This window comes from Eschscholzia californica, unplaced genomic scaffold, assembly GCF_041429995.1.
Source record: "Eschscholzia californica isolate CP2 unplaced genomic scaffold, dmEscCali1.0.p SCAF_3, whole genome shotgun sequence".
NCBI lineage: Eukaryota > Viridiplantae > Streptophyta > Magnoliopsida > Ranunculales > Papaveraceae > Eschscholzia > Eschscholzia californica.
In genome coordinates, this window is record NW_028238420.1 from 58,692,949 (window position 1) to 58,718,298 (window position 25,350).

Here is a 25,350-nt window from a genome sequence, read left to right on the forward strand (position 1 = left end):
AAGCCTTTTTTGAGGCAACACAAATTAAGTCCCATGAAAATATATCTACACTTCCACTAAATAATAAACAAATTAGTGATGCGTTCTTAATTTGTATTGAGAAAAACTACGGATTCAAAATAAAATAGGCATAGTGGAGAATGCAAACTTTGACTAATTAAAAGTGAAAAAAAATTATGACTTACCGTGTACTTTAAAAAAAACCCTTATAATCCATTTTTAGAATCTTTTGATTAACATGCAAGTAGTTGACTTTTGATTAGTTAAAAGTGAAAAGAATTTATGATTTATAACGTCCCTCGTCTATAATTAGACAACCTAATACAATTTTTTGGGAGAACCTAGCATTTTTACTTGTTAAAACTGGAAAAATGTTTATATGGCATGTTCATATCAGTTAAGCAAATAAAACATTTATCATTATAAATGATGCAGATAGGGTTAACTAAGAAATTGTTGATAACAAAAAAAAGGTAAGTGGTTAGAGTTCAATTTTAATTTGGTAACCGATGATATTAGAATGGAATGAAATGAATTAAAATGTGACTCTTAATCACAGCCCTCTCTAATTTTTCCATTTTGAACCATTACAATGAACCTACACAAGAGTAGTTGACTTTTAGTTAGTTAAAAGTAAAAAGAATTTATGATGACCCTCGTCTATAATTGGAAAAACCAGTAAAATTTGTTTGGAGAACCTAGCATTTTCTTGTTAAAACTGGAAAAATGTTTATATGACATATATTAATTATTAATTAAGTGAATAAAACATTTATCATTATAAATGATGGAGATATGGTTAACCAAGAAATTGTTGATAACCAAAAAGGACAAGTGGCTAGAGTTTTGGTATCCCATAATGTTAGAGTGGAATATAATGAATTTACCCACTAAAATGTGGATCCTTATCACCACCCTCTCTAATTTTTCCGTTTTGATTTGATTTTTCCATTTTGATTTATTACAATGAAACCTATATAAGAGAGATGGAGAGAAACAAAATGAGTTACTCTTAGCTAGAAAGATCAAAGAGAAAGAGAAGAGGAGATAGATATAGATATAGATAGAGAGATGGGGAGGTATTCGTCTTGTTGTGGAGTATTGTTTGTAGTGATGATACTAGGGATTATGGGGGATGGTTCATCTGTAGGAGCTGCTCACAACTATGCAGATGCATTGACAAAAAGCATATTGTTTTTTGAAGGTCAAAGGTCTGGAAAGTTACCTTCTACTCAAAGGATGACTTGGAGGAAGGATTCTGCTCTTAATGATGGTCATTCTCATGGGGTATAATCCATTCATTCCTCTTTTACCTTGTCTTTCTTTTCTATTCTATACAAAGCTTTTTGTCTAATTAGGAGGAAATTTCACCTCCTTTTCGTAATTAGAAAAAATTTATTGTTCCGAATGTGGTAAACAACATTTATTTGCTTCCGAAATTTTTTAATTGTAGATACACACAAAAATCTTTATTTTCTGCCAACAATATTCTTTTACATAGTTGACCATTTTTTCTGCCGCCAAAATAACCGTCGATATTGGGTTATTACTCTTGCAAAGGATTTGATGCAAAATCTAGACAACATTTCATTATATCTAATACTATGAAAAATATTTTGAAATTTCGTTGAAAATCATTTCTAAATATACATAACTTTTATTGACATCTGAAAGATAATAAGATAATTATACGTCTTTAAAAAGCAAATGGTTGGGTCATCCCCTAGTTGGACCTTAGGTCTAATATTTTGAATCTTCATGGACCTCCGTTAACAAAGTTTTAGTTCCTAAATTGAATTGTTGTTCATCTTTCGATTTCAATACATTTTCATCTATTTCTTCATTTTGATGCATTGTTATTTTCCAGAACAATAAATCATCTACGAAAATATGATTGGTTATTCGCTATTCACGTTTGAATTGATTTTATTTAATTTTGTTATTTCCACAGGTGGATCTAGTAGGGGGATACTATGATGCTGGCGATAACATTAAGTTCAATTTTCCAATGGCTTTTTCCATAACAACGTTAGCGTGGAGTGTCATAGAGTTCGGTGATTCCATGGGCTCTGACTTACAACATGCTAAGGACGCGATTCAGTGGGGCACAGACTACTTTCTAAAGTCAACAAGTGTTCCTAATGTGGTTTACGTGCAGGTAGCCGAACCTTATAGTGACCATAATTGTTGGCAAAGGCCAGAGGACATGGATACAGATCGAACCGCCTATGCTGTGAATGCAACCCATCCCGGTTCAGAGGTCTCAGCTGAGATAGCTGCGGCATTAGCTGCTTCCTCCATTGTCTTTAGATCCTCTAACCCATCCTATTCCAAACAGCTCCTTGATAGGGCTAGAAAGGTGAATTCTACTCATATGTTGTTAGCTCTGTCACCACTAAAAAGTTTTAGCTACATTATCCAAGAGTTTTTGTCACCTAAAAATATATTAATAGTGACACTCATAAAGTGTTGCTAATAATATTTTCCCATGACATACTAATCAAATGTTCTAAGCAAGTTTACTTTTACTAATTGTTCAATTTATTCGATGATTTTTTATTTTGCAGGTATTTTATTTCGCAGATAAATACCAAGGAAATTATAACGATTGTCTTGGGGCAATCGTGTGTCCCTTCTACTGCGACTGGGGTGGTTACCAGGTAGTCAAGTACTCTTCTTTGTGAAATCAATCAATTCATTTAGTCTGTAATCCGGTAGTCGTATTTGTGAAATCTTCTTTTATTTAGAAGTTTCTTATCAAATCAATGTTGTAGGATGAATTGGTGTGGGCTGCTCTATGGTTGTACAAGGCTACAAATATCATGAACTATTGGAATTATGTTATACAAATGAATCTTCCTGCTCAAGGAGGACCATTTGGAGAATTTGGTTGGGACGACAAGCACGCAGGTGTTAACATTCTTGCTGCAATAGTAAGTATAAAACATCACAACTAATGAAGTTCGAATTCGTTTCCCTTCTTGAAACAAGATTTTGATCCTCAAAAACTCTTCTTATGTTTAAAAGATTCCTTTATTTCTTGCAAACCCCTTTTAGAAAATCCTTTGTAGGAGATGAAATTTTAATACTATGTTTTATTTGATTTGTGAGGCTAAAGGTTTTTTTTCTCTTTTGAATAATTCTACTTAATTTTTTTCGGGCATATTTTGTAGGAATTGTTGATGAAAGGATTGCCCGCTGGCAACACAGAATACAAATTATATGCAGATAAATTTGTTTGTACTCTCCTACCTGATTCGTCTACCAGAGGAGTCGACTACTCTCCAGGTTAAATATTTATTTTATTTTGATCTTAAACTGACCCAATTTGTTCTTGACCACACATAAAATTTAAATATTTTATCTTAATGATTATTTAAATATTTTATCTATAATATGAGATTTAATTTATTGATCATTTTCAAGGGATTACATTACAATTTTGAAGGTAATAATTTGAACTTATGAATTCAGGTGGGCTTATGTTCAAAGAAGGAGGAAGTAACCTACAACATCCAACCGCCCTTTCGTTTATTTTACTTACTTACAATCAATATTTGGAACATGCTAAGCAAGTTGTCTACTGCGACAATAAACTTGTAGATTCAGATAGGCTAATTGCAATCGCTAAGAGCCAGGTAAATCATAATGTCACAAGCATATATATCATACTTGCTACCGTTTGAATATGTTCGAAAGTTAATCTTAGAAATTATAAGTATGTGCTTATGATTAAAAACTAACAATGTTTTTTAATGTTGTATATACTATGTAGGTTGACTACATTTTGGGGAGCAATCCTATTGGGATGTCATATATGGTAGGATATGGGAACCGTTTTCCACAAAGGATACATCATAGAGCCTCATCTCTACCATCCATTGATGAACACCCAATACACATTGAATGCCATGGAGGGACACCATACTTTGAAAGCCAAAACCCTAACCCTAATGAACTGACAGGAGCACTTGTTGGAGGACCTTTATTCAATGATCAATATCCAGATTCTAGATATGAATTTCGTCAATCAGAGCCAACAACTTACATAAATGCTCCTTTTGTTGGCCTCTTGGCTTACTTTTCTCAGCATTATTGATGTTTGTTTATTAGTAGTAGTAGGAGATTAGTGTAACCATGAATAGCTTATTTGAAGATCACTTTTTTAGGAATTTACTAGAACTGCTCCAATAATAAGCTATTTCAATTATTTTGTAAGGGGGTCTTTGTATTTGGAAAAGCTCTTGGATTTCACTTCCTCTAAATCAATTCACATTTGCCCCCCTCTAAATCAATTCACATTTGCCCCGTCTTATGACCAACTCACCTTTTTGACTTCTTATTTTCACAAATTCTATTTTTCGTTCCCATTTTAACTGTTCTTCAAGTTAAAAAAAAAAAGTTAAAACAATCATACTGCTTCTGGTTATCATTTTTCTTTTTACTATTACGTCTCCCTTTTCCCTTTCTCAATTTATGTAGAAATCACTACTCTTTTTTTGTTGCAAAATATAGAAACCACTCGGTTTAATAAAATTTGTCAAGAAACAACTCAAATAATTTGAACAGAGCGACCGAGACACATAAAAGAGAGAGAGTGGGGCCGTGGTGGGGTTGGGGGATGACAAAATTAAAAATCATATAAACCAACCGACACGAAGAGTGAAAAAGACAGATGACAAAATTGAAAAAGAATATAAGTGATTTTATTATTATTCATTACCAACATAAAGACACACTTATCAAATTTCGAAAATATTGAGATCAACAATAACATAACTTCAGATGGTCAAAATAGAAGCTAAATTAGGGTTTGATCTAGCACGATCACATTAACTAGAAATATTTATCTAGTTAGAGTGGTTACCAAGTCCATTTATACCCTTTAGAGTTTGGATTCGAAACACAGATACTATATTACTTTTATGAAAAAAAAAAGAATAAATGAACTAGAAGGGCTTATCGGCAAACCGATTAATCAAAGCAAGTGCATTGCTTGTAAATTGAGAAACCTTGACAACTCTATTCTTAATACCAACCTTAACTTTAGAATCCAACCCATATTCTGAAAACCCATCTAGACAAGTAGTCTGATCAGTAAGTGCAGCACTTGCCCAAGTCTGAATATTACTCATATGCCACTTAAAACTCTGGCCACTTCTGACCCGACCCATTTGCCTGAATTCCTTGACAGACTGACTTAACATATCCTCACTATCACCCAAATTATCAACACAATCTTCCATAGCTTTTTTATATATTCCTTTGATCCCTTTAGCTCTGGCCATCACTTTGGCATAATTTTTAGCAGATCTTGAAGTTGATAAGCTAACTAATAAAGCTATTTGAGCTAATGTTTTGTGATTATAATGAATTTTGTTTCTAAATATAGAGAGGGATTGATAACATAAATTCGGGTATTGGGTTGACCCGCAAGAAGTTTTGATGAAATCAGTTGAACCTAAGCTTTTTGGTGAAGTGGATAAACATCCATGGAAGAGAGAGAGGATGAGGAAAAGAAGAAAGGGAAGGTAAACTTGGGACATGGTTATTGAAATTAGATCAAAATTGGGTTAAATGTGTAAAGAGGTTTTGGGGGTCTTTTATAGTTTGATTTTCATACCAATATTGGGTTCCAAACCTAACTTGGAAGACTGACTTGAAAGAGTAAAGACTAGGGAAGAATCATTGACTATGACCACTTGCTCCATATGATAATTCTAGCAAAAAATTTGCAAACCGAAATTCCAACAAAAATATGTGGTCGGGGTAGCTACCCAAATTCTATTTTAGCGAAATCGAATATAAAATTAGAAATACCGACACTCTCAAAGAAGTCATTACATCATTAAGACATAGAATGATCTTGTGGTAATTCTGCCAGAGAAATCTCCCCATCCTGAGAACGAGAAAGAACTTTAGAATGTGGGTGCATAAAAGCATTAGTACTTATTATATATTATCTTATCAATGGCAAAATTATAGAACCTTATAATAGTAGTATTGATTTTCATATCAATCTCGATTACCCTTCGAGATAACATAACTTTATTACTTAAAGATATTATTAACTTCTCAAACACAAATTTTCAAAATCTTAAGGAATAATATTATAATATAATTATGTTATGAGATGATAGGTAATCAACAATTTCCTTGGCCACACACCTAAAGTCTTTATTGGACCAAAAGAAGTCTTGGGAACTCGGAAAGAAAAGAAAATGTATGCTCCATTTTAGACGTTATTGAAAGTTACATCACAACATAATACTAGTCATTTTAGGTTATTTTAAACCATAAAATTCTTCTTAATTGAGATCTAATACAACATACAAAATCACATTAAAACCCCACTTCAAACGCCCCCAAGATAAAAAAAAAGTAAACCAAACCCTAAAAAGTGAAACTTCTAATCTAATCAATAGGGTCTCTCAGCAAACAGATTAACCAAAGCAAGTGCAACACATGTAACTTCTGCAACCCTAATAACTCTTCCCTTAATAGCTGTCTTAATATTATCAGCCGACCCATGATCCAAAAACCCAACAACACAAGTGTTCTCATCAGTTAATGCAGCAGTTACCCAATTCTGAACATTAGTCATTTGCCACAATAAATTTTGACCTCTTCCAACCCGACCCATTTGCCCTAATTCCTTAATAGCATTACTCAATCTATCCACACTATCATACATATTATCCGCACAACTTTTTATAGCACTCAGGTCTTTATCTTTTACTCCATTATCTCTTGCCAGTCTTGCCACATACCCAGCATTTGTTCTTGCTGTAGCTAAACTTACTAATAATGCAATTAGGGCTAATTGTTTAGGACTTTGTTGAATTTGGTTTCTGTATATAGAGAGTGATTGAAAGCATAATACCGGATATTCGGTTTGACCACAAGAAGTCCTAATGAAATTGGTTGCACCGACCGCCGGTGACCATTGAGCTAATGTGGTTGAAGAAATGTGAAAGACATAGAGAATGAGAGAGAAAAAGGGGAAGTAAATTTTACCCATGGGAAGCTAATTAAAACTTAGGGTTTTGGATCTATTTTAGAGATGGGGCTATGTTAGAGTTCTTGATGAATTAGGTTTGAGTTAATAGGAAGTTGAAAGGTGGGTATGAAGAGTTGCTTTATATAGAGGACTACATTTGAAACTGTTGTTCTATATTTACATTTAAGGTGTATAGTTGGTGTAAAGTTGAAATCGTGTGTTCGATTTAAAATTTTGATTTTGCTCAACCTGTTTCAAACCTAACAAGAGTGCGCATTTGGATATGGCAGGCCTCGTTTGGTTTAGTAATTTTTTAAGAGCATATCGAAAACTATTTGAGTTAAAAAAATGTCTTCTATACAACCCTATTTACTTTTTACACCAGTACAAAGAAACCCACAAGATATATCGAAGAAGTTCGAATGATATGACACGTAAGTAATGTTTCGTCGAGGATTAGAACAAACCGTATTCAATCTATGGAATCCAATCCTCTATCCACCATTAATTTCATAACCTTCTTCATATCCTCCAATCTACCTGCATCTCTGTAAATCTTCATAAGAAGCTCAAAATTATGAGAATTATCAGGTTCCAAATCGAATAGCTTATATGCAGCTGTCTCTCCAATTTCAACATTTCCATGAACAGAACAAGCAAATAGTAAAGCTCCCCAAACAGTAGAACCAGCTTCAAATTCCATCTCCTTCACTATAACTTCATAAGCTTCGTTGATCAAACCCGCTCTTCCTAAGAGATTCACTAAGCAACCGTAGTGTTCCATTTGTGGATTTATCATAAATTTCTCTCTCATTTTCTTGAACAAACTTCGCCCTTCATCTACTAACCCAAGATGAGCACAAGCTGAGAGTAACAAAACGAATGTGATATTATCTGGCCAAACACCCGATTGTTCCATCTCTTTGAAATACACCAATGCCTGTAAATCCTTGTTATGACCTCTAATTATCGAATTCCATGAAACGATATCTCGTTCTATCATCGTTTTAAATAACCACCGAGCTTTATCCAACTTTCCTAGGTTTGAATACACACCAATCAAAGAATTAGCAATAGACAAGTTCTTTTCGAAACCCCTTCGAAGTACCCATCCATGGATTTCTCCTCCAAGCTTCAATGATGAAAATCCTGCGAGTATTGTTGATATGGCAACAAAATCAGGTTCAAATCCATCTAGGAGCATTTCGCGAAATATTCCGAGCGCATCCATTAACAAACCATGCCGGATATAACCCGTCAAGATCGAATTCCATGAAACAGAGTCTCGATCAACTATCTTATCAAAGATTTTTCGAGCTTTCACAATGTCCCCACATTTTGAGTACATATCAACAAGTGCATTTAAGACGAAACCGTCCGAACCAAAGCCACAACGAACTACGTCTCTATGAATAGCTTCCCCGACTCGAATGGAACCAAGTCCAGCACAAGCTTTCAATACCCGAGGAAATGTGAATTGATCAGGTTCAACATTTTCTTCTTCCATTTGAAAATAAAGTGACAATGCATCTTCATATATACCCAACTCGGCATACCCAGAGATAAGTGAATTCCATGGAAATGCAGATTTATTTGACTTAGGCATTTCATCGAACACTTGGTGTGCATCTTCCACAAGCCCACAATAGGCATAAAGCCGAATAATTTTCGACGATAAACCTATACTTTTTCGAAGAACATTTGGTGGAATAAGATGGTGAATTTGAATCCCATGAGAGAATGCTTGTAACTGAAAACAAGTTTCAAGAAGAGAAGAAAAAATCTGGGTATCAATTTTTACACCACGATCAATAGAAGATTTGAGGTCTTGAATAACAGAATCAAGAGCTTGGTATTTAGTTAGGGTATAAGGAGATTGAGGGATTAAGAGAGGAGTTGGGGAAGTAAAGGAAGGTCTGGTTTTTTTATGTTGTTGGCGTTGCCGGAGTTGTTCTTGTCTCTTCTTTCTCTTGCTTTTGAAGGCGTTGAAGATTTGGAAGGAAGAAGAATGGGTGAATAATGGAAAAGATTTAATTAAAAGTGGGGAGGAAGAAGAGATTGAAGTATGAAACAAATTGGTCGAGGTGTTGTTAATGGAGTTCATGGAAGAGAAAATTGGAGGGTAATTGTTTGTGGAAAACCAACAGAGTGGGAGTTGGTTCATTTCATAATGAACGGAAATATGAAATTATCCCCATGGTTTTTAGGGTCGAAATAATTGTGGGAAAAACATGATTTTGTGACCTAGAGTTTTGCCTCGTGTCACGACCTTTCTTTCTGGTTAGGCACGTGCCGCACTTGCGCGCTACCTTTCTTTCAGGTAAGGCGTGTGCCGCACTTGCACGCGCTCTCAGTACAAGTCAGACTAGAAAAGGAATATTCCAAACAACATGACAACTACAAAGATAAACAACAAGAGAACGTACATAGGAGAATTGATGGTAAACTTTGAGAAGAAGACCCTACTTTCCAAATAGTGGAAAGTCAAAGAGTCATTTGCTTCCTTAGTCTTTAGATAACTTTCATTTTGCATTTGTTATTGTAGCTTACAAAATCACTATATATTTCAATCTTCAGTTGTCCACTATTTAAGAGGTAGGGCTCTTCCGCTCAAAATTTACCATAAACTCTTCTACACCTTTTTGCTTATCTTTGTAGTTATCTTGTTGCTTAGAATATTACTTTTGTAGGTTGACTTACATCGTGAGCGCGCACAAATACCACACACACCTAACAAGAAAGAAAGGTCGTTACACCGGGCATTAGGTTGGAGTTGCATGTTTAGTTACTTGACGATGTTTTAGGAATCGTTTACCAACATAAAGTAGACAACTATTTCATGTAATATATGTTCTTTTGCTGGAAAGTAGAAAACTAAAACAATACAATGGCGGTGGACCTTGTGATGACTGACAGGTGGTGATGATGTTATGACTATATTGGCCGAGGCATGATTGGTGGGGTTGGGGTTATGGTGGTGGCATATGGTCAGTGATGGTGGCTGGCCGTGATGTCGATGGTGTTGGTTATGTCGGATAGTGTTATGACGGTAGTCGGTACTAGCTGAGGCATGGTTGGTTGTGGTTGGAGTGATGGTGGTGGTCAGGTGCAGACCTACGAGTAGACGAGCCGGGTTCTAGACCAGGCTGAATCCTTTGAGCAACTCGAATTCACGACGTTCCGGTTAACATAGAAGATGTAAGTACAGGATACGATTGTGTTGCCCGACTGCTAAAAGCCTACCACATTATTACTTTTCGTATTATGATATGGGATTTGGACAAGATGAGTTTTAGAAGCTTTTTAGAGTATTAAATATATAATGGTAATGCTGTAATAGTAAAGGCTTTACGTTTAAACATGATGGCAGGCTCAACGCCTCAACCGCTCAAGTGTCAACAGCAGTGCCTGGATATGCAGGTAGACTCATTATCCGTTTGTCGACGACTGGGCTTCCCACAGTAAAATGATAAAGACTTTGAAATTTTGATCCTTCCAGCCCAAGGTAGATATGTACTGCAACAAAAATAGCAAAAAACAAATTCTTAGGTATATTACGGTGTGCGGTGTCTAAGAACATTATCAACACTTTCAAAAACAGTGTTCAAAAGAAGAAACTTACCAGGGTCATCAAAATAACAACCTATTCCAGTGGCAGAGATGCCAACTGCGTGAGCCTCAAGGTATAAAACTTGACCAAGAATTCCAGCTTCCCAGAACAACCGAGGATACATCCATGCATGTTTTTCACGCAGAGCTGGCTCAAAACGAGCTACCATTCCGAGACTGAAGCAACCATCCGAGGCTATTTCCTGCATAAATTCCAGCCTAAGAATGAGATATCGTTTAACAAATATTCTAGTGCGGTCTTATAATTCATGGTTAGCTCATCCGTAGTTTCAGATGTGATGGGAAAGGTTTTTGTATTCCTTCTATAGTCTAATCTTCAAGGACGACTTTCTTGGCTTGCAATCTCGCAAGTTATTCAATAATCTGAATAGAAGCTATCTTTAGAGACTCTGAGATATTTCTTCACATTTTCTTCGAGAAACAAGAAGTTTAATTAAGACAAAAAGGAACGAAAGATTATTAAGGACCACAATAAAAACGCAGGGGAACAGCTGAGAAAAGATAAGTCATAGACAAACTAAAAGGTCATCGGAAAACCCGAAATCTTCGAACCAACACAGAACTAGAGCAGTTCCGCGAAAGATTAGATGCTAAATCCAAGAAACTAAACAGGCCATGCTAATACTTTTGGTGTTAAAGCTAATGCCACACAGAGTTCTTGTATTGGAGACCTCATCGGTTTCAATTTGAAATACTTTTGGAGATAGGACTTGGGATACCATCTAGAAAAGCTTGTTTACTTTGGATGACCATACCATTCTATATCAATACAAAAATTTGTTCTTGTTAAAAAATAAATATTTTGGATGACCATGACGTTGTCTTATCGTCTCCATACAGACCATTTCTTGTGTTCCCTTTGTTACTTATATTTCTTAGTATTGTATAAATGGATACACAGAAAATTAAATTATATACCTGCTTGATCAATCTTTTTAGACCCATAATAATTACTAGATAGTAGAACCCACGTTTATTCTCTATAATACATATCTAATTTACCTCGGTAATCGACCAAATCCCATCTCCATAGAGCTCAAAACTTTGATGTGCCAAATATGGAGTATTGGGATGTGAAACAGTGAAAGCACACAAACACGGCCACATGGGAGGCGAACGAGTACACTATGTACAAGGTGTCAAAGTGTGATAGAGTTTCTGGTAACGCTGGTCTAACACTCTAGCTAGTATGTTGTTAGTTTTAAGTTAAAGATGAATCTCAACTGCTTCCAAAAGCAAGTTCAAAATACTTCCTAAGACATGCATATAAAATATACTCCTCCTAGAAGAGGTAAGAAATAAAATAACAGACCTGATGACATGAAAGTCGCTGGGCAAGCACTTGACAATCACCTGATTCAAGTCTATACAGAGGGAGATCATCGGGACAACCTTCTGGTTTGACCCACTCAAAATCGGATCTTGTTGCTTTTTTCAGATCATCAAAATGACCTTCATTTCTCACCAAGAAATACGAACCACTCAATAACCCAGATACTCTATGAACAAACAGAACAGTATGAACTTCTGCATCCCATGGAAGAACCCGAAATGGCAACGCAAGTTGCTTCCCTTGTTTCTCTCCTTCTTTAGAACCAGAAGGAAGACAGTGCAAAAGAATTTGATAAAAGGTTTCTCTCTCCATTACATAACTTTTCTTCATGTCAACAGCACTTCTCCTCTTCCTAATAACTTCCCTTAATTTAGAACCATTATAAACCTCTTCTGAAATTAACCCACTTCTCTGAAATGAGTTTACAGAAAACTCATCTTTACTTGTCAATGGTTTCTTCACTGCTTCAGCAGTTTTATAAATGACATCCCAACAGACATGTTCTTTACTAAGAGAATTAGGTTTTCCTTTCCACTCTAAATTGGAGAATAATGAAGATATCTTAGAACTTAAATTTTCATAATCTACAGAAAAATCATGAGTTCCACTTGGAAAAACAAGAAGAATACAATCTGGGTGTTCGAATTCGATCTCGGGTAATTCACCTTTTTTAGCACTAGATGGAATTTTAAAATTTGGGGAAGAAGAACCAAACCCTAACCCTAAACCCATAAGTTTTTCCAAATCAGAATAACCTAGACCATCAAGAAGCTTAACATCCCAACCAAGTCCAGCAGCAGCCATTGAAACAGCAGCAATTGCATGACCAACATCATGATTACAATACCTAAAAGCTCGTTCCCCATATTTCCAAGCTTCCCGCCAAAAAATTGAAGACAACCCAATAAGAAATGATCCTTCTGGAAATGAATTCTGGAAAAACCCAGATGGAATTTCAGATCTAACCTCTAAAGAATGCTCCTTTGGGGCGTAATGAGCAATAAAAGAAGAGTTAGAGAGAGAAGGAATCGGTGGGGATATGATATAAGCTTCAGTTGGATGAAGATTACCACTGCTAGGGTTAACTCGAAGGGACCAAGTGGAAAACCCAGTAGTTTTCCAAGCAGAAAGAGCGAGAGAATCATAGAACAGTTGAGAAATAGATGAATTAGAGATGGGTTTTGGAGATGGTAGTGAGAGAAAGACAGAAGAGTAAGAAACTGAAGGAGAAGATTGATCAGATGGTGGGATTTCTTCAGGAGGGAAGTGTTGAAGAGAGAGAAGAGGAGAAGAAATATAGCGACGAAATGGGTTAGGTTGATTTGCCCAATCAAGACCGTGAGGTCCTCTAGCATACTTGGTGAAATTGTGTTTGGTTTGATTATGGTATTTCAAAACCACCTCTTGATCTTGTTCGTTGTTGTGTGGGTTTGAAATTTCTTCTTTGGGAGGAATAACAGGGGAAGAAGAAGAAGACATTGAGATTGAAGTGGTGGTTGATATTCTTCTTGAGATTGTGATTGTTGATCTTGTTTTCTTGTTGTTGTTATTAAGGAGAGAAGTGATTGTCGTGGAAGGGATGAAGTTTGTGTGATGAGAGAGAAAGATCCGGGCATGGAGGAGTGGCGGCATCTCTGGTTTTATTTTCTGTCCTTGAGAGTGTCTTCATTTCATTCTATTTCTGTTCGTTTCTCACGTCTTCTCGAAAGTTTTATTTTTCAGGGGAGAAAATTTTGGAGGGGAGAAAATTTTGGGCGGAAATAAAAAAAAAAAATTGTTTCGTCCGACCATTACCTATTCTTGATATTTTTATTTCTTATTTTTCCGTCTTTTTTTCCCACCACCGTCATCTCTCTCTAAGCATCTCTCTCTTCGCCGGAACTTAGAGAGAGATGAGAGAGAGAAGAAATAGAGAAGACGAGCTACGGAGGTGCCGGCCAGAGTGTTTTCCACCTTTTTCATCTGAATTTTTTCTTATTTTCCTGAAACACCGACCTTTAAGAAAAGGAGAGCGTTAACAAATGGGTCTCCCATATCTCAATATTTGATTTTGAAACTTCTGTATTTGATTTACTAAAACTTCTGTATTTGATTCCACAAAAATTACAATATCACATTCTATTTACTAATAGTATAACTTCAATATCAGACTTTCGTATTTGATTCACTAAAACATAATCATCTCTTTTTTGAAACATTTTATCCATCTTTGGCTTACCTCTTTTCAAGATCAACTACAATCTCTCTCTGATCTCATCCTTCCTTTCTTCTTTCGTTGACTTTCATACATGGAGTCTTCTTTCTCCACCTCTTCAACCTCATTATCTTTCGGTCCAACTTCTGATTTTTCACTCTTCTCTATCTTTCTTTTTTTTCCAACTCTTCCACCCTTTTCAGAAGTTGATTCACCATATCTGTCAACGCAGTTATCTTTTTGTTTTGATTTCCAATCATTTTTTTCATCAATTCCATCTGTACATTGTTGTTGGATAACCTCTCACTCACCGAAATAGTTTCTTCCCTTTGTTCTTTCTTCCTTATAGACTTCCCAACCTTTGTCTCATTTCCTCTTTCCACACTCGCTGGTGCTGTCAACAAAAGTTTCTCCTCATCACTTACCTCAATACACTCATCCAGAACCTGAAATGAAACGTATGACAATATGTGAGATCAAGATTGCTTAGCTCATTTGTTTTCTAACCATCAAAGTATTGTTTCGAGACTTCGATAAACACATCATATCTTATCAAATGAAAAAGGGGATTCGGTCTTACAATTTGATTGGCAACCTTGGTTAGATCTGTAAGCTTCAGTTTCCATTGAAGTTTTTGTAAGTCCCATCTCGCAACTCTTGGCAGCATATCTTCTTTCCCCATGGTCTTCCCAATAATTTGAACTCTTTCACAAAAGAAATACTATAAAGAAAATATGAGTTCACCCATTAATACATCATCAATTAGCCAACTCAACTATCAACAAATATGTATCTATATACTTACTAGAATTGCGAGTGGGCAACCAGCTATATTCGAAATGGTTCCGTACTTTGACAACTTATCCATAGTATCTTGATTAATATCGGCCGCCCAATTGTATGTTTTGATCTCACTTAAATCAATTACTGAAGGAATTATGCTCCATGGCAGTGTTCCTATAGCATTGGCATAAAATAATGTCGCTAGCATGAAAAGTATGAGAAGCTTCACAAAATCCACATCGCTATCTACTTCTCTTGCTTCATTTCTTATTACATCATTCATACTTTTTAGTATATCTTTCTTCTTAATCTTCGGTTTCCCATCGAAATATTTTTTCACAAATGCACTACTCTTGTGATCAAATTCGTCCTTTGGTAGCTCATCACCTACATTAGGTAATCCGAAGAGTAGCGCAATATCATTAGATGTCATCGTAATGTTCTTTTCCCCAACTTTGAACTGCTTTGTCTTAACATCGAAAGTTTTCATTATCTTAAGAATTGCTTCCGTTGATATATGTGCTTCATTGATGGTTATATCTCCATTGTATATTATACTGAACAATTTACCGAATGGAGTATTCATCATCAACTCCTTGTGATTCTCATTGATGAAACACTTGAAGTTAGTAATGCATTTAATAAGAAGTTGGAGGCTTGATCTAAAGCTTATCCTTCCTCCCACATTACCCTTTCTTTTCTTACCTGTTTTTGTTGCATCACTATGCTTTATTCCTTTTCTCTTATTTCTTGCTTTGTCTTTATTTTCACCACTTTGATCTATGATGGGTTTATCTTTCTTATTTGTACCTTTCTCCTCCGAACTTTTAGATTTGGTTTTCTGAAAAGTCTTCTTCCTCAAACCCATGCTATGTCCAACAAGATTTTCTTGTGTTGGTTCCTTCTTGTTATCCTCCTCTTTCCCTGTCACTGAAAGCAAACAACAACTAATTTGATCACAGTTATGAGAATATATATATATATATATATATGTTGGATGTTGGCGATGCAACCTGAGAGGTTGCACACATCGGTCAGTACTAGTAATGTTGCTAGATAATAGATATGTTCAGACATTTACTGTAAAAATAAGTCATTTATGCATATGCAACCATACTGGTTGCACAAACCATGTAAGATAAAACAAACCTAATTAGTTGCTCAGATCTAAAAGATTTATAAGAATCAAAGTATCATATACGAAAACAATTCAAGTTTCCCAAGATTAGAGTTATTTATCCTTTAATTTGTAGAATTTAGTACCCAATAAACAAAGATATTTAGAACTAAGGGTTTCAACTAAGATTGTAGTAGTTGGTCTAGATACCCAATTTCTCAATAACATTACAATTTGACACATACCCATGATAACACATCTAGAGAGAGAGAAATAGTTCAGATTTCACTGGTTTCTGATTTGGGTTTTAGTCAAAACCCTAATACTCTTCCAAACAACAGAGAAATCTATTGCTTTTCTAACCAAGAAAGTAATCAGGAGATGGTAAAGCTCAAAAATCCTATTGTGAAATGGATGGCAAAACAAGACCCGATCAAATTGAACAAAAAAATATTGAAGAGGTAAAATCCACTAGTAGTTAACAGCTTGCCTGTGTTGAGGTTATGCTGGAGCTCCAGGAGAGACCTTGCAACTGATTCTTCGGAATCAAGATTCATGTCTGATCTCGTCGGAGAGGGTACCCACTGAAAATTGGAAGAACCCTAGAAAAAAGGCTTAATTTAGACGGAGTAAAGATGGCTTCCCAATTTTCCAATTTTTTTTTGGAAAGAGTAAAGGTAGAGGATATTACAAGTTACTCCGGGTCTAAATAGGAATCATCTACCTATCGAGAGTAAAAAAATCTATTGAGAGAGACAGAGAGTTGACTTAAAAATCGAGATACTGTAATTGATTTCCTTTAGATTTAGAGTAGAGTTTGATTTGCAGACTCTTCTAGCATTATTCTTTTATTTCGGAATAAACTCGTTACTGTCTCAAGAGCCTAACAAGACTCAGGTAGATGACATTTTGTAGCTCAGAGATTCACAATATGTAATAGGTTCGTGAAACTGAATATTGATATGTGGTTTAGAAGAGTGATATATAATTATGTAATGGACATATAAGGTGAAAGTTGTATTTTCTCAAAATCTTACGCGTATTTTTATTCATACTTTGGAGTTATCACCATACTACGCAATTAGATTTACCAGTTCAGTAAAATTTATGTTATTTATAACAAAAAGAGGTACCACGCATATTTCGAGTAAGGCTCTCAATATTTTCATTGACTCGTTACTTTCTTTTTATTTACCTTTTTATTTAGTGCATACTAATGCGACGCTCATTCTTAGAAAATTTGAGTGTCACACTATTTTAAAATTTGTAAACTTTCCCTAATGCTAAACTCGACTTGATTTCGAAGATGATGCCAATGTAGCTAGAATACATATCCGCAATTGGACCATATTTCAATGTTGTCATCTTGAGATATCTTTGAATCTCGATTTTTGAACATTTTAAATCAAACAAAAAAACAACAATATCAACCCAAAAGAAAGAAAAAATAGAAACCCACTTGAACCAAATATTGGTCAGCCTTCACCAATCAAATAAGTCACCTCAGCGACTTAGGTGTAACGTGTCAAACATTTGAATACGCACGAGTGAGACCTTGGCAAAACCTATAAAAAGGTGACCCGAGAAAACTCTACCACCTGAACCCTAACCTGGGATGTCGATATAAGTCTCCTAGGCCCCTTGAGTCCTGTCATGATTTAAAGGTCGGCAAAAGGGTGGATCTGAGTCAGCTCTACAACCTGTTGTGGGATAGGAGATTTGCAGAGGAATGCTCCACATCCTGAGTTTTCTTGAATCCGAGAGAAATGTCAATGATGGGGAAGGCCAGCTTGCTTCGACTACCTTCTTGCCTTATCTCAAGATGTGGAGGTATAGTTTGACAACAAAGCTTAAGGGGTGATCTGCTGGAAAAAAAAAAGACCTTGGTTGGTGGACATAAACCAAGGAAAAAGTAGCAGGATTCTAAGGTTAAGAACGAAGCACAAAAGTGAAAGAGATTCGGTAGAGTCGTAGAGAACTCTGCCACCTCTTCCACCTGAGCCATAACAAGGAAGGTCAGCACGAGTTTCCCATGCACCATGAGCTCTATCATGACTTAGAGCATCTCTAATGCTAGACTCAAGAAAAACTTTAAAATTCCTATGTATCAAGTATGAAAAATGGATCTCTAAATGGTCTCTTTCCTATTTGGCCATTTTAAGAAACTCTATTGTGAAACCTTCTCCAATGCAACACTCAAGAGAAACTTTAAAGGCCTACATTTTGGTTGAAAATTAATTGATTTGCTTATGTGGCCTAAACTCTAAATTTAGAGTGTCCTCTTCAGGATCTCTAAAATAAATCTTGACACATCACTTTAGAGATTTATGTTGAGTTTTGCATTGGAGATGACTTTTAAAGAAAAATTCTAAAATATCCTATGTGGCACTCTAAGATTTAGAGTTTGAGTGTTGCATTGGAGATGCTCTTAATGGCCTATGTAGGGGTGGATCTGATTCAACTCTTAAACTTGAAATTCGGAACATGAGGTCTGCAAAAGTATATTCGGTACTATGAACTTTGCTTTGTCAGAGAGAAATGAACGCGGAAGGTTAGATATCGTTGAATATCCACTTGTCGTATTTCAAGATAAGATCATGTCCGCTGTGATTAGAAAGATTTTATTAACGGTCGTACCACGTGGACTTCTTTAAGTCGGTGATTCACTACCGCAATGCAAGCCTATATAAACAACACAGTTTTCAAAAATGTATAATCTTTCACCTTAGAGGTCAAGGTTCGAGGCACACGCTGAACAATTCAAAAAAAAAAAACATAATCTTGTTTGGTAAGTGTCACCAAAGATCTTTTCTCTTTGTATTCCCTCTCCTTTCACCCATTGTAGCTACCTTGTATGGACATCTTAAAGCAATATAAATAGGGGTCGCACCTTTCAATCGAAAGCAAGGAAAACAAATATTTCATAACTTCCACTGGGCCTTTACCTTTAGAAAACACTTTTTTTGTTGTCTTTACAATTAATTCTTCACACATAACAAAGAGAAACAAGAAAAGCATAAGGATGATAATAAACTCAAGATTCTACGATGTATTAGATTCATAATTAAACTGAAACAAAGAAAGCAGGAATTTTACGCGGTTTAGTCTGGAGATCGTAATCAATGGATTACAGTCTCGCTTCGATCCTCGAATAATCTTGATAGATGAGAATATCTCGCTTCGGTATAGCATTACTAGTTTTCCACAACAACTCACTAAAGTGTTGTGCTGAAAAGAAGTAAAATGGAGAAACAAAAGAAACAGAAAACCAGAGACATAATTTATTTTGGCAAGCAAGTTTTTCAGGATTCCAATCCTAACACCAGAAAGAATAACCAAAGATAAACTACATGGATACAGATATAAAATGCAAGAAGTTCTACTGAAGAAAGAAATACGGCATTTACCGACCCACAAAAATTTGAACCTTACACAGTTATGTACTTGAGAACTGCTGAACGAACCCTCTCCATGAATTCTGCTGCTTGTTTCTGCAAGAGAAGCCAAATATGCATTCTTTAGATTTCAAATATCACCACCTTGAGGATTTAATCAATGTCAAACCACTTTTATCGAAAATTCTCCTGCCTTCCTTAACAAACAGGATATTGGGTTCTCCTCTCTATTTCTAGGTACCGGGTACCTCTCTACCAGTAATACATATTAGTGTGATCTGCCTTCCAGGTAACATTGGTCATACAGTAGAGGGCATTGCCTCAATTTCTAAATTTGACTCATTTATGTCTCATTCATATGCATTTAACTCATCGACATTTGACTTGTCCGAGTATAATGTAGTAACTTAACCTAAGTCAGGTATCCATTTCTTAATTCAACCTAAAATATATTGGATAAAAATGTCCAAAGTAACTCCGACTCATATGTTCAAACGAGTCAGATTTGGCAAGTCAGAAATGAAAAAGAAAACAAATGTATTGAAACTCGAATTGTATCAATCAAAGAACCCAAGTCAGATTTCAGATCTAAAAAATTTACATAAACCCTAAGAGAACCTATTCAATAAAGATAAAAGAAATGAAATTTTGTGTCACCTGATCACCCATGTGTGCACTTGCAATATTTTCATCAAGAAGTGTCAATAAAGACCTATTCAGCTCATTTTGCTCAACCATATCTAATAACTGCACATATTTTATAGAACAATATGAGTCTAAAATAGAAGTTCACAAAGACAAAATAACAATTCCACTGCTCGAAGAGTATATAGTATCGTACAGTTGCTTTTACGTCGCTCGATCTCAATATTTTGCCTAAGTTTTCTTTTGCAGAAATCATTTCTGATTGCAATTTATCATAAGCCTCTGTAGAACAAAAAATATAGATTAGAATTTACGAGAAACCGTATTGTCGATTCTGTTAGACAAACAAATGAAGTTGTAGATTACCAGTCCCTTCTGATAAAACCTTTTCCATAGCTTCTAGCTCGATTAGTCTATCCTCCATGTCCTGCAAGAACAACAATCGAAAATTTTATACTATTTCAACCATCATCTGCAGAAGGTAATGCTGAAAATGGAGGTCTTGAATATCAACCTTAGTCCTCGAAACAGCGAACCGAAGTTGACCCAATTCAAATTTAAGATGGGAGAAAAACTCCTTGTTTAATCTGCATAGAATAATTGTCTGTCAATACCTGTTGCTTAAGAAAATAAAAAATTATTGACAATAAGTTCTATTTTCTTCAAGAGATTAAACGTACTTCCCGATTAAGATCACTAACAAAACTGTTAAAAGAGGATCCTGGGTCAAGAATTTGTTTGTGGTCTTCTCATTTGAATCACTTGTAAGGATGTCTAAATGAATCTCCTCTATCTAGTCTCACTTATTTATTTTCTTCTTTGATCATAACTAACTCTAAGAGTACCATACAAGAACGTTTTCTTGAACTCAAATCCGAGCAGTGGGTTTAATCCGTACTTTTGCTTCCGCGACAATTAGCCCACATGATTCGTCGATTCCTCTTTGAGCATATACTAATGTTGGTAGAAAAACATCTAAAACTTATGTTCTTAGACTATAACTTATGAGTATACAAAAATGGTCCTAGAGATTTTTGTCTCTGTGATAGAAGACTTTTTAAAACCAACTATCAGATCAACAACAAAGAAAGAGTGATCAAGTTGGTGAAAACCAACTTGGGAAGCTCCTTCGTAGCGCAATGGGGAAGATTCAATCACCATGCCATGCCCCAACCACACCTCGTTAATTTGTTTGCCCACTCGCGCGCAAACATACAAACACACATATATTATCTAACAATCCCCATACATTTGATAAAACTAGGAGAAGATGCAGCTAGCTAAGCATGATTAACCAACTTCTTAGGTAGTTTGAACAAAAATAGTCACACATACATCAAAGAGAAGACTAATCAACTTCAGAATTTCTAATGCGCGGGCAATTTAGTATGATCTCCACCTATTGACAAATGAGATTAAATTCGACGCCAACACACATGTAGGCTCAAAAGTCACATGTGCTCATGTTACCTAAACGAGGATTTCCTTTTGTGAATGTGGGATTATTCTCACAAAATCAGGTTAGTACTCTTAAGAAGTTGCTCAAAATGTCATAACATAGAGGCAATTATTACAACTTAAGAAATATTTATAAATGAAAACTCACTGAGGTCTTATCCGAGCAATCTCGAATTCAAGCTCTCTAGCTTCTGTATCAAGCAAGTATTCAATCAAATCTTCAGGGTTATCTGGCACAACACGAGCCTAAGAAAGAGAAAGACAATTATACTAATAAGCAAGTTTAAGAAACAGAGTTATGGAAGAAGAAAAGTGAAAATAGGAATTACTTCACGAGCAGCTCGACGTCGTTCTTGTTCTTCAAGAACTTGACGTTGGAAGGCTTCACGAGCATCAGAATCCTTTTCAAGACGTTTCTTGAACTCAGCTCTTGCTATATGTCCTGTTTGGGGAGGACCTAGTAGACCTTCTGGATCCTTCCTTCACATACCCAAATTGGATTGATTTAGAAATCCTGAACTCAATTCTATACTAAAATGAAAGGAAAAAGAGAGAGAGAGAGTAAGAGAGAGAGAGACCCATGCAACGCTGCAGACAATTCTAGGTCTTGAAGAACTTCTGGTGGAGCTTGAACGGAGGAAGATGCTTGAGTTCATGATGCTAATAGAGGAGGCCATGGCTTATCTTGTCTCTCCCTATCTTCTTTCTTCCCTCTGGTTCCTATCTATGTGCACAGGGCTGATACTTGCAGTTGATAAGTGGCAGGATCAAGTGTAATTATCTGTTTCAATTGGGGCATATTTGAAGTCTTTAATGAATCTCAAAAATAAAAGGGTAGTTTTAAAGGCGCCCTATAAGGGTTACAGGCGCCTCCCTTTAGGTAAATTTGAGTGTGAAGGAAGGAGGTGCCTATAGCACTTATGAGAGGCCCCTATAAAATTTCTCAAAATAAAATACGAAAAATAGTCCCTTGGAAGACTTATGTTGGAGCAAGTGGAAGAATGTAGGGATTCGAGCTTTCAGTTTTTGGAGCCCCTGAATTTTTTCAATTCCAATGTCGGGCTCCTAACAAGAGCTTCCAAATCCAAATTATATACATGTGAAATGTACGTGTGTGTGATTTTGGTTTCAATTTCAACCATAAATTTTGAATTTCAAAGTTTACCAAAATGAATGATCTAATGTTACAACAAGTTGTGATGGGAGTGTTCTTGAACCCGTGTTTCATGGGCCAGAATCAGTGTTTCATAGGTCAGATATTACCGAAGAAATGTTTGCTCGTCTTGCCCGAGTTAGAAGCAGAAAAGTTTATACAGAATTAAGGGCGGATCTTACAAAGCACTTTTGGAATACCAAAGATCTCAACAACTAACGAATCTTTCATCATTAATTTACTTGTTTTTCTATATATTAGTTATACGCATTTGAGTTTAAAATAAAATTAGCTTAACAAAAAAAAAAGTTTTAAATAAATTTGTTTTTTAATGAAATAAATATTATTAAAAAATTAAATATGAATTATAAAAATAATATGAGGTGGATCTCCTTTATCCTATTTTGTTGTTGGGGACTCCCAGCAGTAACAAGAATGGGTATGGGAGCCCGGGAAGGTGGGCTCCCGGGTTGGAGCTTGTCTAGTTAGGGCTAGGGCTCTCAATTTTGAATTTGGGAGCCCTAGCCCCTATAAATTGCACATGCTACAGTGGTGTCCAAATATGATTCAAAGGGGCTCAATTTCTTCATATTTGTGAGTTTTTGTTAGATTTTTAAAAAAAATTAATCAAATTAACTAAATTTTTTTTTAAATTAGTCGTTAGATCATTGTTGGATCACATCCACCGTTGGGCGTTGGGACTATTTAGCCCTTGTTCAGCCGGCCCCTAATAAGGGCCGCCTGTTAGACATGGGGACAGACCTGGGGGGTTGGGCCCTTAATTTGAATTAAGGGCAAATTAAGGGCCTCAGCCCTGAGTGTCCCATTGGAGATGATGCTCTAATGTAAAAAAACAAAAAAAAAACACAATTATCTAAATCACCAAAGAAAGGTCATAGGTATTATGTGATACATCTTCAACAAAAAAAAAAAGGTATTATGTGATACATAATAGAGACATTATATGACCTGACTTATAGGCTTGTTATCTGGACAGGTGTATAGTCGAGTTTCGGGTGGATAATGGTAGAGTCACGTATGTTTATACTTAATAGCATATTTCGAGTTTCTAAGAAGGAGTTTTTGAGAGGGATACATATATGATATATGTACACACAGATTAAATAATAAGAATTTTTAGGTTTATAGTCCAAAAAACAGGTCCTAATAGTAGATATAATCCTCTCTAATCCTATAAAGGGTTTTAAAACCAAAAAAATAATATAAATTGATATCTAGTCCATTTGGTCTCATCTAGAGAGAAAACACAAATCTCTAGAATAAATATTATTTCATAATCCCTAATCTAACCTTTCCATATTTTATAACAAATTTATCTTCGAAATCTATGCATATCTTTTTCCATATTTATCTCCCATATTTCTCTCCAATCATGTTTCTATTCAAAGTAAGGATATCTTCATTATTATCTTTCATATTTCTCTCCAATCATGTTTCTATTCAAAGTAAGGATATCTTTATTATTTTCAGTAACTGAAACTCTTTATTTGATTTCTCTAAAATCGATTTAGTTGACAAACCTCCATTAAACTCAGAAAATCTTCTTCTTCTACATTATATTGTTGTCCAAATTCATCATTTATCAGGTTTAATACTTTCGAAATCTTTATAAACACCATTGTTAATATCTAATATTTCTTCTTATAACTAAAACCCTAACTATTTCGCTCTATTATAAAACGTATCAGATTTATGATACATATCTATAAGATCTGTTTACTAATTCATTAACTTCGAATGTATGATGTTTATTTTCTCTCTCTAAAATTTTCATAACTGTTTAAGATCTTTATGTTTATTCCTTATTCAATGATTTATAACTAAAACCCTAAAATTTTCATAACTTTTAAGATCTTTATGTTTATTCCTTATTCAATGATTCCTTCAAAGTTAGTATGTTATGTTTGCATCCAGTGATAATATCATATTTCTTTAGATCTATGTTTAATCTTCTGTTGTTTCTGATATTTCGTGAGATCAGATTATCAATCATCAATCAAATGTTTGATGTTTATTTTCTTTCTCTCTCTTAAAATTTCATTTATGTTTTTGATCTTGATGTTTAATCCTTCAACTCGAGTTTGACATTATTGCAATCAATCATCAAAAAAGGATATCTTTAGATTTGTAGTTTAAGCTTAATGATATTCTCATTTTTTTGTTCAGATCTGGTTTTCAATCCGTACGAATTTATGAAACATTTGTTCTTTCGTACGGTTACTCATAACAGAATTTACAGTACATGTACTGTATCGTAAATTACCATAATATATAGTAAATTATGGGTAATTTTTAGAACATTACCCGTGCTTTAACACCAAAACAGTACTCATTTCATTAGTAGAAATACTTCGCTTTACTATCAAATCTCGTGTACTTTGCAATAAAGTATATATAATTTACGTATATCTTCATGTTCTTACCATTATGTATACAATTTATGTATAAGTGCACATAAATTATGTATTATTTATTTACCATTACGTGTACTTTTCACCTAAAATAGTAGCCTTGATAAGTTTACCAAACTACTCAAAACTTTCAAATGTTGTCAAAATTTGACAAACATTATATATAATTTACGAAACCGTACATGTAGTTTATAATACAATATATGATTT

The 25,350-nt window shown here is 35.1% G+C and overlaps 5 protein-coding genes and 2 pseudogenes across 8 annotated transcripts; 1 reads left to right on the forward strand and 6 right to left on the reverse strand.

Annotated features, from left to right (window-relative positions):
* The first annotated feature begins 1,008 nt into the window (after positions 1–1,008).
* On the forward strand, positions 1,009–4,411 carry LOC147552501 (endoglucanase 8-like). The gene is made up of 7 exons (XM_086667629.1): positions 1,009–1,287; positions 1,952–2,359; positions 2,568–2,660; positions 2,775–2,933; positions 3,174–3,288; positions 3,475–3,638; positions 3,776–4,411. The coding sequence occupies exons 1-7, from the start codon at positions 1,072–1,074 to the stop codon at positions 4,097–4,099; spliced, it is 1,479 nt and encodes a 492-aa protein (XP_086523755.1). The 5' UTR covers positions 1,009–1,071; the 3' UTR covers positions 4,100–4,411.
* Positions 4,412–4,684: 273 nt separating this feature from the next.
* Positions 4,685–5,716, reverse strand: LOC147552502 (pectinesterase inhibitor 9 pseudogene; annotated as a pseudogene).
* A 532-nt stretch (positions 5,717–6,248) lies between these two features.
* Positions 6,249–7,200, reverse strand: LOC147552503 (pectinesterase inhibitor 7 pseudogene; annotated as a pseudogene). Its single transcript, XR_015236942.1, has one exon. The product of XR_015236942.1 is annotated as a pectinesterase inhibitor 7 pseudogene (transcript).
* Positions 7,201–7,334: 134 nt separating this feature from the next.
* OTP70 (Tetratricopeptide repeat (TPR)-like superfamily protein) lies at positions 7,335–9,164 on the reverse strand. The gene has a single exon (XM_086666016.1). The coding sequence runs from the start codon at positions 9,162–9,164 to the stop codon at positions 7,473–7,475; it is 1,692 nt and encodes a 563-aa protein (XP_086522142.1). The 3' UTR covers positions 7,335–7,472.
* LOC147552504 (nitroreductase family protein) lies at positions 7,335–14,370 on the reverse strand. Of its 3 annotated transcripts, none has more exons than XM_086666015.1 (4): positions 11,943–14,370; positions 10,623–10,812; positions 10,353–10,516; positions 7,335–8,750 (listed from the first exon to the last, which is right to left on the reverse strand). In XM_086666015.1, the coding sequence occupies exons 1-3, from the start codon at positions 13,593–13,595 to the stop codon at positions 10,389–10,391; spliced, it is 1,971 nt and encodes a 656-aa protein (XP_086522141.1). In that variant the 5' UTR covers positions 13,596–14,370; the 3' UTR covers positions 7,335–8,750; positions 10,353–10,388. The 3 variants fall into 3 exon arrangements, with proteins under 3 accessions (XP_086522141.1, XP_086522140.1, XP_086522139.1); XM_086666014.1 differs by having other exon boundaries at positions 7,335–9,730; XM_086666013.1 differs by lacking the exon at positions 7,335–8,750 and having other exon boundaries at positions 10,233–10,516.
* On the reverse strand, positions 14,007–16,764 carry LOC147552506 (uncharacterized). The gene is made up of 4 exons (XM_086666017.1): positions 16,548–16,764; positions 14,963–15,870; positions 14,738–14,878; positions 14,007–14,603 (listed from the first exon to the last, which is right to left on the reverse strand). The coding sequence occupies exons 1-4, from the start codon at positions 16,612–16,614 to the stop codon at positions 14,322–14,324; spliced, it is 1,398 nt and encodes a 465-aa protein (XP_086522143.1). The 5' UTR covers positions 16,615–16,764; the 3' UTR covers positions 14,007–14,321.
* Positions 16,765–19,314: 2,550 nt separating this feature from the next.
* On the reverse strand, positions 19,315–22,942 carry LOC147552507 (dimethylallyl, adenosine tRNA methylthiotransferase). Its single transcript, XM_086666018.1, has 8 exons — positions 22,134–22,942; positions 21,885–22,031; positions 21,704–21,801; positions 20,612–20,684; positions 20,464–20,524; positions 20,294–20,379; positions 20,110–20,199; positions 19,315–19,548 (listed from the first exon to the last, which is right to left on the reverse strand). The coding sequence occupies exons 1-8, from the start codon at positions 22,230–22,232 to the stop codon at positions 19,486–19,488; spliced, it is 717 nt and encodes a 238-aa protein (XP_086522144.1). The 5' UTR covers positions 22,233–22,942; the 3' UTR covers positions 19,315–19,485.
* Between the last annotated feature and the right edge of the window lie 2,408 nt (positions 22,943–25,350).